At 39.5% G+C, this 22,325-nt stretch overlaps 2 protein-coding genes across 3 annotated transcripts in view; one reads left to right on the forward strand and one right to left on the reverse strand.

The window, feature by feature from the left end:
• Positions 1–98: 98 nt before the first annotated feature.
• LOC143902894 (deoxycytidylate deaminase) lies at positions 99–1,557 on the forward strand. Of its 2 annotated transcripts, none has more exons than XM_077416114.1 (4): positions 99–417; positions 583–815; positions 923–1,136; positions 1,277–1,557. In XM_077416114.1, the coding sequence occupies exons 1-4, from the start codon at positions 311–313 to the stop codon at positions 1,350–1,352; spliced, it is 630 nt and encodes a 209-aa protein (XP_077272240.1). In that variant the 5' UTR covers positions 99–310; the 3' UTR covers positions 1,353–1,557. The 2 variants fall into 2 exon arrangements, with proteins under 2 accessions (XP_077272240.1, XP_077272239.1); XM_077416113.1 differs by having other exon boundaries at positions 213–417; positions 1,235–1,557.
• A 395-nt stretch (positions 1,558–1,952) lies between these two features.
• Naa15-16 (N-alpha-acetyltransferase 15/16) overlaps positions 1,953–22,325 on the reverse strand; it is a 40,922-nt gene continuing 20,549 nt past the window's right edge. Inside the window, exons 9-11 of the mRNA XM_077416096.1 lie at positions 5,891–6,084; positions 5,600–5,708; positions 1,953–5,473 (exon numbers count right to left, since the gene is read on the reverse strand). Of these exons, the coding sequence (XP_077272222.1) occupies positions 4,965–5,473; positions 5,600–5,708; positions 5,891–6,084 (812 nt within the window). The 3' untranslated portion in view covers positions 1,953–4,964. The remainder of the gene's footprint in view (positions 5,474–5,599; positions 5,709–5,890; positions 6,085–22,325) is intronic.

The following is a 22,325-nucleotide window of genomic DNA, read 5'->3' on the forward strand; positions in this document are numbered from 1 at the left end:
TACTTTACTCGTCCCGCCAATCCTTCGACTCTAGCGCTCCCTACCTGCCTCTGTCGTCCTTCTTCACTCCTGCTTCCTTTCTTACCGACTTACTGATTGTCGATAATAATGTATAATCACAATTATATAGCTCATTCGGCGAGCAAGTTAGTTGCTTTGCCGGCTTGAATATGAGATAAATCCTTTTGGTCTCGTCACTCGTCACTCTCGTCAGCTCTCGTATGTTCTCAGTTTTGGACGAGAATTGGCGGCAATTGTACATACATACATATATATGTTCTATGTAGGTTAGATTTCCATCCAAAGGCTTATGATTCTTTGTATCTGCATAACACGTTCAAATATCGAGATATTTAAACTGATTTGCGTTCTCGTGAGAAATTCAAGACCGGCCATGGCGGGAACGTTATGCGAAGGGTATATTTTTATTTCAATGTGAAAATATATATATTTATTCCTATAATGAATATAAATTGCGAGAATAAAGATATTTAGGATACGGATTTCGATTGTTATTGACACTCAATTTATATATATATATATATATATATATATATATATATATATATATATAAAATGTAGAGGTAGTTCCAAGAGAACGTCGTACATTGATTGGGACGAATATTTCATGGCCATTGCGTTCCTCTCTGCGAAACGGAGCAAAGATCCCTGCACCCAGGTCGGTGCGTGTATCGTTAACAATGACAAGAGAATCGTCGGTATTGGCTATAACGGGATGCCCATGGGATGCAATGACGATGAGTTCCCTTGGAATAAGGGCCCCCATACTAGTTTAGACGCAAAATTTCTTTATGGTACAATAAACAATTTTGTTTACAAAATATGTATGAGAAAATTAAAAAGATAACGAACGAGATATTATTAAAAGCATTTGTCAATCTGTGTTAACGTTGGGTTGCAGTGTGTCATGCGGAGGTGAATGCGGTCCTGAACAAAAATTCAAGCGACGTTAAAGACTGCGCGATATACGTTGCTCTATTCCCGTGCAACCAGTGCGCGAAAGTAATAATACAATCTGGCATAAAAAGCGTCATATACATGTCCGACAAATACGCTCACAAAGTCGAGACAATAGCCGCGAAAAGAATGTTCGATGCCGCGGGCGTGAAGTATAGGTACATATCCTTACCCCTCGGCAATTGCGTGCATTTTGATTTATTTCTGCGATCGCGGACGGCTCATGAAAAAATTCTTTTATTTGTTTCTATTCTAGGCAGTACGTCCCAAAGAATACAAAAATAGAAATTAATTTCAGCGACATTAACTGGACCGAGATGAACCAATTGCCGCAAACTCCGACAAAACAGGAAGATCAAAGAAATGAAGATTAAAATCATGTTGATCACCATTTTGTCTTACACGAATAAATCTGATTTGATAACGGGCACGTAAATTGATATTTTTTTTTTTTTATTCTTTTAAAAAGTATTACGTTTATTTAGCTATACGAATAATAATAAGTTAATAAAAATTGGAAGAGGTATTTCTTTGCTATCCTCGTGGTAGTATGTTTCAATAAAAAAATGTTTCTTTTTTCTCATGTGTTTCTATTCATTTATTTATTTTTTCACTTGACATTTCATAGAATGAATATCCTTCCCGAGTAATGTTAAATCACCGGATAGCGCGCGTGAAAATACAACTTACGATTGTATTGCTGGATATTGATTTTGTTTTCTTTTATGCTTTCTGGAAGTTCAGGGAACACTAATATTTACATATAAAAGTATTAATTAAGAGTAGGTACAAATGCAGGTTATATAAAGCAAACCTGCCTCTCTTCCTTCAATCTTCGCAGATCTGATAATCCCGTTTTATCCCGTTCTAATATTAATTAACCAGATGACGTGAAAAAAATAAATAAAACAATGTACAGAAAGCAAAACAAAGTGTAATAGGACTAAGATAGATTTTTAAGTATATGACACAACTCTCGGTTTATGCGTTTTACCAACTGTACAAATTGTAAACAGTGACACAATATTCTTATGGCATAATAGAAATGTGTAACAATGTTTATTTCTTCTTCGAATTAAGCGGAGCAAAGGTAGACCAGTTTTACATGATATATAAATGTTTCCATGATGATGTAATATAATTAAAAGGAAACGGATTAAACGTAAAAGACGTTTGATACATATATATATATATATGTATATGCGCGTGTGTTAATACGTGTTTTATGTACATACTATACATATTCGAATTCGTTCAATTAAAATGCTATTTCACTTATTTTCCTCAGTCGTGATTACAATGCGAGGAAAGTTTAGAGACAATGAGCGCGATTACATTGCGGTATTCTGAATTCATCACATAGAAGTCGCTCGTATCGTAGAAAATTGTGATCACAGCATAGAATACTATGCATCGTATAACAATGTAGTCAGATCAATAAGTAATATTTAGAATATCGCTTATCGAAACGGAATGTTGGCATTATAATTCATGCCAATACTCTTTCGCCTTTGCTACATATTTGGTATACGTCAGAATGAGCAAATAAATATACTAATAAACTTGTTAATACAATTAATTTTATGTAACAAGATGACAAATTCTGAGAATATGTAGATATTATTATTTGTGACTATTGTGGAGTATAAAACGCCAAAGATTTCATTTAAATGTCCCAATGTTCAGATATCTAGCGCGAAAAATTATTTAATGAAAATTGTCATTGCTGCAATTCCAAAAAGACACACCACTCGCATTAAATAATTATTCTAATTCTGTGTGATGAATTCCAATTATATTAAAAAATGGAAGAAGATATGGTTTAGAGAATAACCCAAGCTAGCTTTTCGTGCGATATTATGTTGGGGGTTGAAAGGCGATTCTAGATTCAGCTCTCGACAAATTTGAATGCAACTCGCAATTAACGTTATTTATTTTCTATTTTTTTTTATGCCTGTCTATATGTGATAAAAGTTCTTATCGTTCTTATATATCGAGGTAATAACCTCCGGTAAATATTGGAGCAATTAATATGTGAACCTTGTCATGAACACATGAAAATTACGTACAATTTCATTCATACTTTTGTAGAAAACAATATTTAAATGAAAAGTAAAAAAAAAATCAAAGAGATTAAAGTCTTCAGTAGATGCATAATCGTGAAGTCCAATTACTCTTAATAAATTAATAGAAATGTACACAATAATGTAGTAGTTTACATTAAGCTTTAGAAAGTCAACCTAAATTATTGAGCGATAATTCTTCTCTATCAGCTCTAGAGTAATTTCACCGCAATCAACAAAAACGATTATATGCAATTTTTCTTAATTTCATAAGTTTCTAATTTCCAGGAAGTATTTCCATGCACTTACGGAAGGAATCATTAAAAAATGATTTTAGAGGACAACCGATCTTATTTTGTTAAAATTATTCCATCGACTCACCACTCGCGTCATTTTGTGATAATAGCCGGTATGAGATACTTTACGGGTGATTAAGGAGGTAAATATATATTATAACTAATACAATGAAACGTGTGTAGATATCTACTATATGTTTACGATTACTGTTATGACGTGTTTGAGTAGGTGATAAACATTCAGACATTATTGATCGGCGGCAAATTCATTTGTCGCTCATTCGAAAAAAAGTCGTAAGACATACACTTATTGATATAGTACCCGAAATATGTACAAACATTATTTTAATAGCTCGGTAGTATCTACGTCACCTCGTATCGAAAATGTGTTTTTTTTTACGGGAAAAACTGAAAACCTATAAATATGTAGCATTATTTTTGGAAATCAAACGAGGTAATTATAACATCCTTTGACTTGTACCGGTAGGCTTTAAACCTTGTATTTATTAAAATTTCCGCAATCCGTCGATGTACACACGTACGATGATATTCGCTATTAACACACTAACGGCTTTTCGATTTATGATATACTTTGGTAGTTTGCGTAAACTGCGTTTACACAAAACGCAGTTTAAAGTATCGTTCCTATAGTAACTTTCACAGAGACTTTCGCAAACGCGCGCGCGCGCGGACACTACTTCCTTATTGACTTCTCGATGAAATTATCAGGGCTCCAATCCAAACGTAGATCATTACCCTGGGCAAAAACGCAAGAATTAAATGTGTGTCTAGGAGGAAAAGCGTTAGATCGTTTTGTTCATTGAAATCAACAGTTCACGAGTGAGGCGAACCAGAAGTTAGTACACGATGTGGGGGAACGGAGTCCATCCAGATGCGACGACGGACATATGCACGGTACAGTAGTCGGTGCTTCGATGATCGTCTAGCGTTTTGCGGCCTCTACATAGTAGAGCATTATGTAGGCATCGCTGGAAATTGTACACCTTAAGTCGAGTAGAATTATTCGCATTAGAGCGCGCGTATGTATGTATACAAGTCTTGTCTTTTTTTGTACCAATGTGTTAGTTCTCGCACGTGTTATTTTACACACTGCACGTCCCGTACCACAAAACAGTCCGCACTTTCGTCGATTATTCCCCTCTCGTCCTGATCTCCGTCCCACTCCTCGCGTTTAGCGTCGCCGCCCACGATAAGCAGAACGTGTCAAATTAATCGGTCTCGATTGTTAACTAATATTTAGCTAAGTCGTCCTCTCTCTTCTTTTCTCATTATTTTCCTTCCTGTAAAATTCCGGACCGCGTTCCAGAAGTTGTAGGGCGGTCCGCACCTCGTCGTATATTATAATTTATTAGGATTGTTTATCCAGCACTGTCCTAGCACTTTTCGCACGTGAAATACCCTCGAAGAACAGTTCGTGTACAACACATGCTTTACTCGATTAGTTATTTCGCCAATTTCGTTTCGTTTCTTTACCACGGCACCTAAAACGCGATTTTTTAACGTCCTCTAGCGCAGATCAGAAGAATTAGCTTCCGTACCCCGGCTCTCCATTGACTTGTCTAATTATGATAGTGATTCAGTGACGCTGCAATAGCGCGTGCCTGGATCAGTTTTTGATCGAATTCTCTTTTTCTTGATGATTGTTGGCCTTCGGCTCGGGCGGCCGAAATGCGGTAGCGTATGGGAACCGCACGTAGCATTTCGTCATATAGTCGGCTATCGTGTCGTCACAGTGCCCGAAGTCGCCGTTGCGCAATGCATCGAGCACCTTCGTGCAGTTCTGCAACGTCACGCCTTCGAGTTCCTCGATGCTCGTCACGAGGGACAGCGCCTTCGTCTGCACGGACGGATCCAGAACGTACAGCATCCTCGCGCCCTGCAGCAGATGCGGCAGCGAATTCCTGTTCTTCTTCAAGTACTCGGCGTTCAGTTGGGCCGCCTTCGTACTGGAGAAGATTCCGGCGGTCTGACGCTTCACCACCTCGCCGACCGCTCCTTCCAGCGGCGATTTATTGGTGTGCAACAGAAAACGCACCAAACACGTATGCAGATCTGGATTATTCACGTCCAACCGATGAGCGCGTTTTATCGAGCGTAACATGAGAAGAGTGCGACCTGTAAGAGAAACAGACATTTATTGTTTCACGCCAATTGATTGTTAATCAGTTCTGCAAAATGGATTTCCATCAATTGCAACTTGACTCTTATATATATGCGCTATTAAATATGCTCCTAGAGTACCTTTTCGAATATATATCTCGAAAGCCATGAGATGCGTCTCTATCCGATTCGACGCCAGTTCCTGTAAGGGTTGTAAAAACTTTATCGCTTGTTCCAGTGGATCTTCGACCTGAAAAAGATATTAATTTAATTACCATTAAAGAAATTATATTTTGCGGCTTGCGCTGATCTTCTCTGTATGTCTTTTGCATAAAAGACATCTCAGTGCCAACGCTTAAATGATAAGGCTATAGCCAATCGCGAAGACAACATTCTCCATCCTCCTCTATCGTCTCATATATTTATACTAACCCTTTCTAGCTTTTCCGGAATTAATTCGTCTAGCGTAGGCTGTTCGAGATCAGGGTCGTTCTGCTGCCGAGATTTATTATGTTGCTCTCTTTTCTCTTGAGCCTGAGCGGCCTGCTGCCGTTCGAGCTCGGCCTTTCTGCGCTGCTTCCTCTGTTTGTTTCTCAGCTTTTTCAATTCGGATGGCGCCAAGTTTTCTGTAACACAGCAAAAAAAAGAACGTCATCTTTAACGCATGTATCGATATCTATAGATACACGTATACATATATCGCAACTTTGCGATCGAAGAAAGCACACAGAAAAATCGTTTACCCGTTCGGCAAGTAAAATCAATCTTTTACAGTTGAGTTTGTTACCGTTTTTAATTTGCGACTTAAAGAAAAATGGTTTACGGATGTAACCACGACTTCCTCTTTATGATTCAACAACCAGTTACTCAATATTGGCGGTTAGCGCACATGAATGCCGGGAGCTGTAGCCTTTTGAATTTTTTTTCATTGTTACGCAAGTTTCCTCCCCCCTCTCCGTTTTCTTATAAAGCGAATGAGACCAGTTTCGAAATAATTTCCGCCGCGGCTTCTACATATATCACTCATAATCTCTTCGCGGCGGCGCGCGCGCGCGCGGGGCCTCTCTTGCCGATGTATAATACTTGCCAAGGTTGCACGGTACTTCGCGACACGGTGGATAAAACATATACGCGGTTCCGGCCGGTTTCGCAGTATTTTTTCCCACTTTTCCCTTGCCTTCGTTCGTGGCCATCAGACCTACTGACAGTTGTTTAGTAGGTCTGGCATGCGTGCACGTGCCTCGCGTGCTCGTTGGTCACGTGCACGCCCGGCGGGTACCGTGGGACGGTGGCAGAAGTAGAAAGGAGCCCTGCGCGCCGAGCCGCGTGATCGCTCGCCGAAAACCGTAAATATCTAGAGCGTACCGCGAAAACCGCTGATTAACCGTGGAAATAATCGCGAGGGATTATACGCGCGTCTTATACTGTGTTTCGGGTAATCGGGTAATCAGGTATGATCACGGTAACGACTGAGGAGTATATGCTGCCGGGAGGAATCGGCATCGACAGTCCGGGATGTGACGTAGAGAGTATGCACCTTAATTTTTTATTAGATAGATCTCTGAAAATCGATTCTACATTTCTCAGAGAGTTATTTTAATTAAATCCTTCCTCGTGTGATAAGTATATTTGAATATATCTTGAAAATTGTCAAACTTACATTTCTCAGAGAACTCACAATTTTTCGTAGCATTCTGGGTATTTTTTAAGTAAATAATGACTGCTTAAGGAATCCTAAACAAATATTTAAAAAAGGACCTTCCCATTTTCAGATAGGAAAAAAGAACTTTCTAGTCCTTTTACAGATATGCAAAGCCGCGCGTTTTCATAATTTCATAAAGAAGAGTCACTGAGCATCGAAAAGTCGTTCTGCATATATGCAACGCTGCGTACTTAAGGGTTAATGAAATCGTTCCGCGATATAAGTACGATAAGAATAAATATACACAAATCCCCATTGTTCTTTCGTCATTAAAAAATATTTGCGAATATTCGCGTATTTTTTTTTAACATCATAAAATAACCGATGCATAATTTTCCGAATTTTTCAATAATTTAACATTGGACAAGTTAGTAGCCCGTAAAATAGAAAAGTTACAGGTACACAGAAAAAATTATAATATTCTTGATTTGAAAGTATCTTTAGTTTCAACGTGGAAATCTTGAAATGAGATTATATTGTGTTAAACTAAGCAAACGTGCTTGAATGAAATCATTCATATACTTCAACCAAGAAAAAAAAACTCAAAATAAAAAATTGAAATTCTTAATAAGAAGATTTGTAGATTGTTGCGTATATACGAGTATATAAATCTTAATTTGACACATCTTTTTCTGTGTAGATGATGTATTTTTCAATGTATGCCCCAATATTTTTATCGATCAACTGCCTCGAGAGATCAGTCGATTAATAATCGCTATACGCGAAAAAGTGGGGCATATAAAGTTTCGATTGTTGCGCTAATCCCTGGGCGTTTACCTTGCTCAGCGGACATCAACGCTTTAATTACCGCCGTATTAATTCGGCATTATAGTGCGAAAATCACGAGCGCTTTCCAATTATGTAAGGGCCAGTCAATGCGTTATTAGAACGCGGCAGAGAAAGAGACCGGCTGCCATGCACCGTAAATTCGTGAGTTGTGTAGGCGTTACCTCAGAGAGGATTCACTCGATTCCTTGAAAGGCGATTCCATCTTATTCCTTGCATAAGAGTTATTCTACGTGTTATTTCGGCGTCGGATGCACACGTTGCAATTTGCACGATTTCATATACGATTTCAAATTGTCGATACATCGTCTGCGGTATCATCCAAGTAAACTAACTGCACGATATAAGCAGGAATTATTTTGTTTTTCTTTCAATCAATATTATCCTGTCACGTGTTTAAATAATTGTTGCGGCGGCAGTGTCCGATATATAGAAATGGTGAACTTTATATCAAAGCACAATGTCTAGATGTGATTCATCGTGATTGACGTCTAACCGAAGGTTCTAGTTAAGGCTGGACGAGAGCGCGGAAACTTTCACTATATTAATTGGGCATTGGTATGCAAGGATTAGCGACGGATTTTTCATCCTTGATGAAGAAAAGGAGGACCTTGAGCGCGCTTAGAAACGTAGAGCAACAGGCGAACACCAACGTGCGAGTCTTTTATGCAAATTGCAGCCCGCCCTCTATATATGAATGTGCAATATGTGCGTTAGTCCGCATCGAATTTGCAGCTTTGCGAGATCAAAAATCATTTCAAACGGAAAATCCGATCGTTTTCTCGTCGATCCGGTCGGTCCCCGTGAATCGTCGTGATTTCTTTCCGCAAAACTCGACGGGTCCCTCGGGGAATCACGCGGCATTCTTATGCAAATCGCACGGCCGTTTCTCCGCGATGTTACCCATCGGTAACTTACGCGTATATAGCGAAATTTCGCAGAAATTTCCAGTCGCGCTTAGAAAGCGCGATGCACGACGATGCACTTCGAAATCAGTGACCGAACTTGGCGCTGATTTACGCGCGATATAAAGGAGGGTCCACATTATCGAGCAGAACCGCGAGCCGAACTTCGCCGCGAACCGATCATGCGTCCACATTATCGAGCCGAACCGCGAGCCGAACTTCGTCGCGAGCCGATCATGCGTCCACATTGTCGAGCCGACGGGCTCGCGCGAGGCTCGCGAACCTCGAATCGAACATCAGTGCGAACCATCGCGTACTCACCCCACGAATCTGCAAGGATTTTGATGATACGCGGTTTGGCTCGCAGTGTCCCACCAAAAGTCGGTATTTCGACGAAACATCAAAAGATGCTTTTTATGATCAGATTATACGCTTTGTCGGGTGGTAGACTGGTAGTTAAGCTTCGAGCTAGACAAATAATGACAAAAAACAAAAAATGAACGATGAAAGATAACGTGAGTAATTGCCCAGTCGCTGTATTTGATTCTATCCACGTATGTGCAGTCTACACGTTTACTGATAGACAAAATGGAATGGTCTGATAAAAAAATGTTTAAAATTAATTAGTGATTATGAGCAGAAAAGATTATTATATACGGGACGCTAAAAATCCCGAACATTATAACAATTAAAAAAATGCATATTTATATTTACAATCGTATTTTTAACGTTGCAATATATATTATAAATTTATTGCGTATTTATCATAGATTTAGAGTATGTGTTTATGCAATATTAAATATAGTTGGTACCACTCTAAATATATAGTTTTATGGTTTGAAAAGGAATTAAGCTTTGAATACAAAAAAATAATAAAAGCACGCATATGTATACACATATTTAGTCGTCTTTTCCTGTTTTCATACTTTTTTTATAAGAAGAAATAAGTAAAGAACTCGAATGTGATAGTGACATGTGATAGTGACAAAAAGATGACGACATTATTGGCATCTCTGCAAAGAGAAAAAGCAAAAATAAAAAAAGTATGGAAACAGGAAAAGGGGTGAGTGAATATATGTATATGTGCTTTTATTATTTTTCTGTATTCAAAATTTAATTTCTTTTTAAACCATAAAACAAAATTTAGAATTAATATTGCATAAACATACTCTAAACCTGTGATAAATACGCAATAAATTTATAATATATATATTGCAATGTTAAAAAATACGATTGTAAATATAAATATGCATTTTGCATACATGTATTAAGAATTTATATAAATTTTATTATAAATTTCAATACGAGATTTAACTTCAAAAAATTTTAACTCATGTTCGCGGTTCGCGATGGAGTTCGATTTGAGGTTCGTCTGCAAGTTCTGCTCGAGATTCGGTTCGGGACTCGGTTCGCGGTTTGGCTCGATAATGTGGACCCTCCTTAACGCGCCGCGGTTCCGCGAAATTAAACCGTTATTTCCTCGGTCGCCTTCGAACAACGCGCGACCGCGCCTTTAACGCGCACCGTTATGTCCCACGAGTGAATTGTGTTCCCACGCAATCATTGGGACAATTCACGTGATCGATATATTCGCGCCGCATTGCCAATAATTGCTGGCTTGGCTCTCGCAAGCGAGCGAGATGATCGAAATATCGCGTGCTTTTCCCTCCTCCGCTATATTTCTTTGCAAAATCTATCGCGCGCTTCTTTTCTAATTCGTATTCTAGTGACGCGTACTGTTTGAGGTACTCCAGAAACCGTAGCTTCTCCAAAAATAACGGAACGCAGACCTAGCTTCTTTACTGAATGGGAATAGTCGCGCAAGCCTCGGGAGACTCGTTTCAACTCGTTTATATGCAATAACACTGTAAATCCAAGTGTGTTATTTCTACACGCATAAACGTTTAAGGCCCAGTTTCACCAACGTATTCTAAGGAGGACAATTAGAAAGAGACGAACAGTGAGTTTAATCGAAGGCTACAGTTGATCGACGTTGGTGAAATTGAGCCTGAAAATGACACATTTGACTAAAGCTCGTTTTACATGTTTTGTTGCGCGTTAAACTAACACGTTTAATCGCATTAAATTAAAAGTTAATACGTTCAACTGTGTTAAATGATGTGATTTAAAACGGCAAAAAATGTGTAAGAAGAGCTTTTAAATAAGTAACACACTTGAATTTGCGGCGAACGCGTTGCAAGCATCGACGATATTATTATGACACCCACGGGGTGATTTACGTAATACGTTGCAGCCTTCCCGATGCGGGCAACTTAGTTAGCCCATACGAACGGAATCGCATTTTTAACTCATCTCTATCCGGAATATTCGTGCGGCGTGTATGAATTACACATTTTTCATCATCATGGCATGGATAAAACAGCTGATCCACCGTGGAAGCGTGATATCGCCCGTTTTTTTTTCCTTCCGATTACAGCGATCCGCGATCCACGCATTTAGTATCGTCTCGCGTGTAGGCGAGATGAGTCGTTGGCGTGTTTTAAACAGAAGCACGATTTCCGAGCCGAGGACGCGTTCGACACGAGAGATGCACCGACTTCGCGTGCAACGAATTCAGTCGGATTTACGTCGCGTAAAATAATCGCGATTACGCAAGGGTTGCGAAGAAATTACGGGGGCGGCGAGGACGACGCGCGGGGAAAGGATGCCACGCTTTTAAACGCTCCGTCATTTAGAAGACAAAGAAAAGGCACGCGAACGACGTCTCTGTTGCTTGTCGTTTTTGCCGACGCTGCCCTTTAATTGAGCACGTAGGAAACTCGTGAGATTTTAATTACGATTTTAATTTCGCAAAGTGACTCCCTCCCCGCCGTCAACTTTTCTCGCGGAGAAGGTCTTCGTCTTTGCGACGTTTTAGAATTGTCATTGAATTAGAATGATTCAATTAAAACGCGACAAACGTATATAGTAATGAGAGAAGAAACTCCACGAAGAAATTGCATTGACATAATTGCTGATGGTATTATTAATTGTATCTTATTACATGTCATGCCACAAAATTTACGGGTTATACGCAATGTGTTAACGAACAATATGAGACTGTGAGACACGCGATATTGATGAAAATAATCGAAATCAATTTCCATCAGGCTTTTCCATCAATTCTCGACACATTTGTGAATCAATTGTAAATTGTTGCACGAGGAAGTACAAAAAGATTTCATTTTATCACGGTCTTATAGGGTCTTTTCGAGGAAGTCGGCGATCAGAAATTCAAGAGGTACATCCGAGAAACCGTTTTCACACCGTCGCAACATAAATCGCGCCAATTTATTACCGCAACAATATAGAATACAGTTCCGGGTCTAGTTCCCGCACGGCGTACATCGCTCGCAAAAATTCCATCCTTTAATTGCGGATAGATTACATTCTTCCGATACCGATATAATGAACGCCGCGTAACGGAGAGAATAACGGCCAATTAATTACACCGACTATCACAAATGTTACGCAGCTGTTACCTTGCCGAGCGCAATCAGTTCCGTTAATGAGTAAAATATGATGATAATGGGTGCAACAATTTCTTTTACACCGTATGACATGGCGCACAATCAGCCTACTTACAGGATATACGAATATTTCATACGTAATGTCAGAATAACCGACGATGATGCCGGCAACGGCCGTGTATAATCGCAAGATTAGGAGTCATTAGTGTAATCGCCGTTTCAGCCCCGTATCTTACCCTGACGAATAGTCGACCTCCGCAGATAGTTCTCCGTTACAACGGTTGCCTTTACAGCACAGAGAGAAAGAAAGAGAGGAGAGGAGAGGGGAGAGAGAGAGAGAGAGAGAGAGAGAGAGAGAGAGAGAGAGAGAGAGAGAGAGAGAGAGAGAGAGAGAGAGAGAGAGAGAGAGAGAGAGAGAGAGAGAGAGAGAGAGAGAGAGAGAGGGAGGGAAGCGTTTATATCGGCAGAAAAGCGGTACGCCCGTTCGATGAGACGCTTTGATTCTCCCGATAATCGCCGGTCGCGTCTCGTTAACGCGCCTTACGTCACCCTAATGAGTGGGCAAGGATACGCCACGCACGCCAATATCGTTACGATTCAATCAAAGCCATTATAGATACGAGAATGCGTCGTTCTTTTACATCAAAGAATCCGACCGCCAGCGATTATTGCCGAGACACATTTATAGTACCAATTATGTAATAACGGACGAATGCCGTTTTGCGCATCGAGAATCAAACTCGTTTATTTCCTGCTAAATATTCTCGAGATCTGCATTGTGGTTCTCCTGAAAACCACAAATTTAATTACGAAAATGATTTAAGTCTTTCTCTTTTTTTCTCCTTTAAAATTTAATAAATAATATAATCCTTCAAAAAAGTTACAAAAAATGTTTAACATAAAGTTTGCCCAAAGCACAGATATCGAGAAGAATAAAAGTTACTTTTTCTCAATTTATTATTCTGCATGCTATTCTGCAAATTCTATATAAAATGACCATTTCAGATATCAGACAGTTGATATATATATCTGATCATTCTGCTTCTCGGCGCGTTCCAAGATTCTTTGCGAAACACGTTCACACTAACGCGATTCGCGCGAGAACGAAGTGGAAAATATAATAGCGATATCTCTAGTTTGTATAATAAAAGAAACTCGCGCGCGGGAGAAATTGCACCATAATTTCTAACTGCCGCGAAGTATCGCGTCGGCCCGTTATATTCAAGGGTGCCGCAATTAAATTATTCTCAAGACGGATGTAGCGTTAATTGACAGAGGCGCGGTGTGCTGGGAACACAATTTCTTTACGCGCGCGCCTACACAACGCGCAGGAAGCATCGGGAGTGCACCTACGGTCTTGTCTATGTCAAACCCAGTCCATTCGCCGCGTGTCACGGTTACGTACAATTATTTTCAGGCCGAAAACATGATTCACTAGTCCACGATTGTTTTTAATTTCGACTCTATTTCGGCGCGTTACCTGAAAGACCCGTTTCGCAAGCCAAAAGCGATCGAAAATAGATTTCGGAAGAAATCGTTTGACTCTTTCGCTAATCGCCCGAGTGATATATGGTGTTTATATATATGTATATATAGATACGCATCATATTTCCAGATTTCCTGCGCGTAATAGACGGAGATCATTGTCGCAATATCCTGTGCTGAGATCAGTGATTCGTGGAATAGATCTGGACTACAGCTGGTTAGTGGTACGTAAAAAATATGGTTGATCGACCAGCAACACCTCGGCCACGAAACATGAATAAGTAAAAAAAAATCTTTTATTATTTGGAGCGTTTTTTCGCCTATTTAAAAATAGCACGTAAAAAAAAAAACACCAATTTTACGGTAATACGAGAGTATCGATGACTTATAAAGTATGCAAATTTATTTATAACACTGTTGCAAGCCCGTTTCCACGAAGGTGCTCTGTTTAAATAAGAGTCAGTGACTCATTCGTGGTTTTCGTTTTCTCTCTATAGACGCTGTTAGTTCGTATATGTAAATTCTCGGCAAACACATAACTTCCACCTTCAAAATATTTTGAGTGTCATTTAAGATGTCAAATTTAGCTAAAACACTAAAAAAACGTGCGTGGGACGTCTAATATGAGAATTACATTGTCAGAAGAATCGCATAAAAATACGTATGTTAATGATATACATAAATAAAAAAGCAACGTATAAGATAGATGGCATTTCAGATTGTCATGTTTATGCTCGTTCGTATTAACGTTCACATTCGTTTACATATGCGCGACATTCAAAATAAACTCGGAACGATTGTGATGATAATTAGGAGCGTTTTTTACAGAATTAATTAAGGCATATCTATTCATCGAAGTATTTTTCTGGGACGCCAATCGATGTTGGAACATATGTCAAAAATATACTCGATTGTTCTAACGAACCATGCGCGAAAGTGGAAACGGGAAATCGAGCGAAAAATCAATAGCTGAGCAAGAAACGACTTGGAAAACCGTGTTATATATATTCACCCGGAAAACTGGCGCTATACTTCCAGCACCAGATTTGTACGAGCTACATACGAATAATATACGTATACGAATATACGAAAGCTATATACGAGCCATCATTGTACGAGCTATATACGAATCGCGTACATTTTGCTTATCCATCGCTGCGAGAAAGTGTTAATTCTCCCGAACGCCGAAACATTATTAAACAACATCGCGCATTTCGTTACGTAAATCCCGCGCGAGCGAAATCGCCTAATTGCAATTCGTACCTCCATCGAGCGTGGTGTTAATGATAACATTCCGCCGAATGAGATAGTCCGTGTTGCATTTTCCGCGCGTATTTTATATACCTACGCGGGCAAAGCTGAAATTATTTTCGCGCCCGATACGCCCGGGGAGAGCCGGGTGAAACGGAGAGCGGCTCTCTGTACTTAATCGCTCATTTTGCGCCCGATTCGGGCGATACCATCGGGCCGCGGTCGAGGTATATCGACGCCCGAAGTAAATCGCCCACGTTTCCTGCCGAAGCGTGTGTGGCGGTTGCACCAGCGCGCGGTCTTGTAGCTTGTATAGCGCGCGGTGAAGGGTGCGCACGCGAATGTTCCACGGGGCAAGTGGGCTAGGCGTGGCTCGCGGGAGAAATAAGAAAGGGACCGGTGTGCCCGTAACACTTGGCCGGCGTGTGCTCGTTACACTCTTGCCTGTGTCTATATCGATGTCTGGCATGGAAAGGCCCCCTTATACACGAGCAGCGGCGGGCACGGGTGAGCCCGAACGGCTGAGCACCGGAATGCTGACTTCCCATGGCGAGGAGTTCGCGAACGCCAGGCTCGCCGAACGCGAAGTATTCGTGTGTTTTCCTTCTTTCTTTTTTCTTTTCGCCTCGCCAATTGCCAGCATCAAAGACGCCGCGAACGGCGCGAACGAGGCCGGGTTCCCGCAAAGTAGCAACGGTTCGACAGGACGAGACCGCCTCTTTAAAATTCAGTCGTTTTAAAGCGATAGGCCGCGTATTCGTCCCACGTTGCTTTATCTTAGGACTGTCTTCCGTCTCCATCAGCATAGAGATGGGAATAATCGGGGTCTCGTCTCGGGCACACGTCCGAAATCTTTATTTCGCGCGGAAATGTCGCGGTGACTTAATGGGAAAATTGTGACTTGAAACATTTCACGGTACTTGGATTAAATTAGATTAATATCTCGAATGTATCGTAACGTTCTGAATGTAGCCTAATACTTTGCTCCAGATCACGTAACGGTTCTATAAGGATATTCCAGGCAAAGATCGCGGAAGATGAAAAAGAACGACCTGCGAAATCTGAATATCAATCGTTATCTGGATATGCGACTTGAATATTAAGTTCTAAATACGAGCACGGTGTTCAAAGTAAGTACTTCGGCATTGCACGCGCGCTGTTTCCTCTGTTTGTCAGCAACAAAAACTGCCGCGACCGTATTACGAAACGACATGAGACAGCCACCGACGACGCGCGAGTCATCCTTTCGGTACAGAGAAAAAGAGATTTACAATTTCGCTCCCAGAGTAATTTAGAAATAGCTATTGTGTTGGAAATAAAGAATGTAAATAGTACTTTATAATTCAATAATTATCGAATTATAAAGTAAATAAGATTATGAAATTTTCAATATGAAAGATAAAGCGCTAATAAAAAATTTTAAATACCTATAAAATCAATGTATTGATTACTAAGGCCTAGTTCCACAAACGTCGGTTAACTTTTAACCTTAGGTTAACTCACTATTTCGTCTTGTTCTAACTGACCCCCTTAGATAAGGTTAAAAATTAACCGACGTTTGTGAAACTGAACCTAAGTTCATTCTTGATATAATCCGCATTACTATTAACATAAAAACTAGTCAAACCTCTCTAACTCAAACTTCTCCAACTCAAAAACTTTTACACAATTCGAATTTTTATTCATTTCTTAAAAAACTTCCATAAGTCGAAGAAAAATAAATTTATAAACGCACCAATTACCTAATTTTACGTCTGCAACTCGAATTATTTCAAAATTGATCTTTATATTTCGGATAAAAACTTCTATAACTCGGATTATTATCTGTTCCCATGGCACTCGAATTGGAGAGGTTTGACTGTAATTATTACATAAATATATCTCCGTAAAAAATTGTCTAAGAAGTATTTAAATTAGACGTTTCGAAATTTACAAAAAGATATGTCTCTTTATTGTGTGATGTATTTAAAATCGAGCAAAATTGAGAAAGCATTTTAAAAAAGAGATGCCGAAGATTACGCCGTGCCGCATTTCTCTCTCTTCCTTATTTGTTACTAGACATTACAGATCCGCGCTACGCGCGCGCTATTTAGCTTTAATATTATACTATTACACTATTACATTACACTATTAACCTCTTGATACACAAAACTGTCAAAATATGCAATGACAGATGCTCAAGTAAGCGCAGTGAGCGAATAAATCGGCATCACTTAGTGAACGAACAGCGAACGCGAACATTCGGACATTCGCGTTTGTGTCTCTCAAGTTGTTTGTTCTTTTTTTTCGGTTGCACTAAACACCAGAACTCGACCAGATTCGATGTTTGCTGCATTGTAGCAATTTGAGGTTTTTCATTATATCTGTTGAATAACAACGAACGTTTGCATTTGCTGTTCGTTCGCTAAGTGTATACCCAGCTTTTTACATGCGGATTCTTTAAGAGTTTTACGAGGACAGATCTCGGCATGCGATTGCATTATTATGACGATTAGCGCGTCGAAATAAAGTCAAGAGTGATGCTCATTCGAAAATAAGGCGATCTAATGAAAATTTATGAGACATTCTGACGACCCACCGGCCAGTGAATCTCCGCATATAATGGCGCTTCTTGTATAGTAAGGCGCAATATTTAGCGCCTCCGCAGACAACAATAACTCGTTTAACTGCCGTAATTTGTTAACCGCCGAGAATGCAATGTCGATGATGAATTAATTTTTCCCGGTCTCTTTTTTGCGGTTAACGCGCGGTGGTTCTTTCTGCATTCCGAATTTTTGCAACATTACGCAAAAAATGCAAATTCTTTCATAAAATCCCCGTAAACTGTCATAAGCATCCTAATATATCAATATATCAGTTAATAATTATATTGTACTATCACTTCTGTTAATTTAATAGTCTCCGTTACTCATTTCATCATCAGAAATGTGCCACGCCGCTTTACACATTTACGGAATAAAATCAACTACTTCTGTGATTCGTTATCAGCGATAGTATTCACGTTGCGGGGTAAAGAACACCACGAAGAATCGCGATTTCTCCGGAATCGCTCGACGCGCGTCAAACGGAGAGATAGTTCTCCCTGCACATACATCAACGCGTAAATCCGCGATTTTATGAGAAAAATATGAGAGCTGAAGCTAAACTAATAGGGTCGATTCCGCAGGAAATCATGGGGAAAGCGGACGGACGTGACGGCGACGTGTAGCGTGTCGACGGGCGGCAATGACACTTTCGCTGAATGCTCTTCTCCCTAAAGGTCGTTGCACGTGTAAAAAACGGGCAACGCGTCGCTGGAATTCATAACGAACAGCGGAACAGAAACGGGTCAGTTTTAACTCGAATTTCTAATTCTACGAGCGAAAGGGAAAATCGACTGCAGGAAAGTTATGCGATGCTAATGGCGATGAGTGCGCGCGACTTTAGAATTTCTGCGCGAGATATTCGCAATTTCGAAATTTCTGCAATGAAACTCTGCTTCCCCTTACAGAGAATACAAAAGGTTTGACCTTCGCATCGTAATGATCAAAACGTTTTTAACATTTAGCGCAAAAATAGCGTACGACCAATACTTTTCTCAATCTGAAATACCGCAGAATGTACTTTTAGAAATTGAAAAAAAAAAAAAAATTTAATTATGTTTTAAGAGTATACACCTGTTTGTTTTCTTAACAGCAATATGTTTTTAGATTTCGCATCCTGTCATTTATTTTTGAAATGTCAATTGTCACGGTATACATAGAACTGTCCGACGAATTGATTGGATGGATTCATAAAATGTTACAGAATAAGGGACTGACCTACATACAGGTATATCGACGAGGCTCTCGTCGCGCTATTTTCGAGACAAGAAAATGGCGCGACTTGCAAATTTTCAAAGCATCTGATAACCGAAGCGTTTCTATTTCCGTTCGGAAACGCGACACCCGATGATAATAAGCGCCGACTTTGCGCTATCATCAATCGGAGTCGGAGACGGATGCACGTGTCGCGTGGCATGTGCAACGTTTAGCTCGCGATTGCAGTTTACGCGTAATGCGCGAAGTAGACATGTGAGAGCATAGTTGGCGAGTAATAGAAACGCGTCATGATAAGTTGTGCCAACGGTGAATTAACTCCCGTCATCCTTGTGTCATCCTTCGGTTTCCAACGCCGGATACCGGGAATTCTGAATTTCTTTAACCACGCCGATCGTCCGAGAGATGCGTGAGCGACACGTGCAATCTCACCGCAGCATAAGGCGAATTATGAAACTTGTCTTCATGTTCCGATTGTAACAGTGATAGAACGCGATAATCGAACACTTATGAAGTTAATAAATCAGTTTTAACTATCGGCTACCTGTAAGCTCATTATACATAGAAATCAATTAGCGGCTTAATTGCCCGTCATTGCCGTAATAACGAGGCGTGTTAGACTCCAGTTATTCGTTAAACGACAAACAATTGGACACACCCACGGCTATCTTCGTAATCCTCTTAAACAGTCACAACAGACTTTAGAAGAACTAATCAAAAAGTAAATTTAATTGAAAATGTAATTTAAATGGATCTTCGTGAATAATTACCGGAAATTGAAGAATCCTTTATAGAACAATTTATTTCCGTAAAAAGTTCGATAATAACATATTTATTTAAAGTACATTAAGTTTGAATTGTCGTAACATATTTAACATTGGATATGAATATCGAGACTCTTTTCAATATTTAACGCGATTTATGTATAAGTTAGATAACCCAAATTTTGCATTTAGCGTTAAATAAAGGCGCTAGATAAAGGTGACAATATGCGTCTTGCTTCCTGCAATCTCTAATGGATAAAAGCGAATGTAAAATGCATGTTCATTTCACAGTTTCTATACGTCCCAGATAAGCACAACAAAGCGACAATAAAGCCTCAGTTAAAAGGCCCGTAACGCAGCGCACGGTCACAGGGAGCAACCTTTTCGCCATGATCTTGAAATTAACCGATTCAACCCAGTTCTCAGCCGCGCTCATTAAGATGCGCGAGAAACTGTCTTCTCACTTTCGTGTAAAATCGCGGGAAAATGAAGGCGCGCACGATAAAGAACAATGGGTCGTACACCTCCGGCGAGAAACACAGGTCGTTTGAGCTCGTGCGACGCACAACGAATACGCCGCCTTTCCCCGAAAGAAAAGAATAATAAATGATAACATCTTTGAATATGAAATGGAAAGTTTCCATCGCGTATTGATAATTTGCAAATACTTTGTAGAAACTTGAAGATTACAACTATTTTAATATAATATTTCGTATACGATTATAAACAGCGAGCAAAGGAAGTAGAAAAATCGTCAAGTATTGTGCTATTAAGGTGCGTGTCCACCTGCGAGTAAGAACTCTCAAGAGCAAAAAGAGAGAAAGAGAAAGAGACTCTCGAGAGTATCTCTCTCTCTCTCTTTCTTTTTGCTCTCGAGAGTTCTTACTCTCAGGTGGAGACGCACCATTATAGCTAGTATATATACGTTTTATAATATACTATTAATTTAATACTATTAGTTTAATATATATATATATATATATATATATATATATATATATATACTATTAATAGCACAAATTATATATAATTTCAATTGCATAATGTTTAGTTGTACGTAATCATTATTGTATAACAATTACGTATTCGCTATATTTACATGCCGCGCTATTTCTTATGATCACAGAATTGAACGAAATTGAATATGTATGTAAAGTATTGACTCAGATTTTAGTAATAACGTCCCATCTCAAGAGATTTCAAATTAAATGCTAAAATTAGATAAGCTAGGGCGTTGACACTTATTACAATGACCGGGCCATCAATGTAAAAACACGACGATGTGGGAAGTGAGGACATCGAAAGCCACGATTTCACTATGATCTTGAAGTGTCATATACGCCAGGCCGATTCTCAGGAAGTGCCTCGAAGGAAAATCGAGTGATCTTCTCTCGCGATTTCCACTTGTAACTTTCCAACTCATTCACGCTTCTGGTCTAAAATTCGTGATTCGAAAAGACGATATAAAACATAATAAATACAATGGCGCATTAGAGAATATGAAGCTAATTCGACGAGATTGTGCATCAAGCGAAACTGTTCCCGTCAATCTCGTGTGCTAATAAGCACGAACGAAGGATTGACTGGAACAATAGGAACATTATATCTATACTTCTCAGAAGCTTTGTACACGTGTCTCTCGCACGTTTTTGATAAAGGCTAATAACATCGTTAATAAAAGCTATTCACTTTATTCGCCACTTTATTCATATATGCACGTAGTTTTAATACAGCGATGCAACCGCGAAATGTCACGAACCACGATCGATTATGCTTAGCGAACCGTATTGGCCAAATAACTGAAGATAACATCTCTCTTTGACCTCACAATTGACTTGTAAAAGACTTTTTATTCAACGCCCTGATTTTAAATGTCCTCGTTTAGTATCGACGTTACACATTTTTAGAAAAATCTGCTGCAAGCTTTTTTTTTAATAATTTCACTTAAATAAAATTTAAATTTATCAACACAAATAATATATGATAAAGGAAGGTATCGAAATCGTAATAATCAGACAATTAATATTATACAAACATAATTGCATATATAATTAATAAACTTAAATTTACAGATTAATTACAGAAATATTTCAATGTAGACCAACTTGCAACAAACGACTGAAATATAATATCAGTATCTTGCAAATAAATATAAGATATTAACAAAATGTTTCCAATGGAGGGATAGTTCTTTTTGACACGCGATACGTCAAGGTCATCTTTTCTTTTCAGGCACGACACCCGCGATCAATCTCCCTGACCAATATATTATTCTCAAATGTAGAAGTCCACAAAGTGACTGCGCCCAGATTTTTACGATTCAACGACGCGGCGACGCGGCACTTAACAAAATTGGTAACGTAAAAAACAATTAACGCGTATGCCGACCTTGATAATGCCACGGATCTCTTCAGATGAGTCATTACACGGTCAGACGGTCTGAAATAAGCGCACCCGCCGTTCGTTCGCGGGGATCTTGACCGACAGTCGCGATGGCGATTCCTCTTCGAAGCCCGGATGAAGGCCCAGTTTCACAAGTGTCGGTTAACTTTTAATCTTAGATTAACTCACTCTTCGTCTCCTTCTAACGTCCCTCTTAGAAAGAGACAAAAAGTAAGTTAATCTAAGATTAAAAGTTAACCGACACTTGTGAAGCTGGGCCTAAACTAGGACAAATCGCGAGCAACTGATCGCTGACTCAAAGCGT

This window comes from Temnothorax americanus, unplaced genomic scaffold (assembly GCF_048541705.1).
Source record: "Temnothorax americanus isolate GAGA-0224 unplaced genomic scaffold, ASM4854170v1 Scaffold41, whole genome shotgun sequence".
Lineage (NCBI taxonomy): Eukaryota > Metazoa > Arthropoda > Insecta > Hymenoptera > Formicidae > Temnothorax > Temnothorax americanus.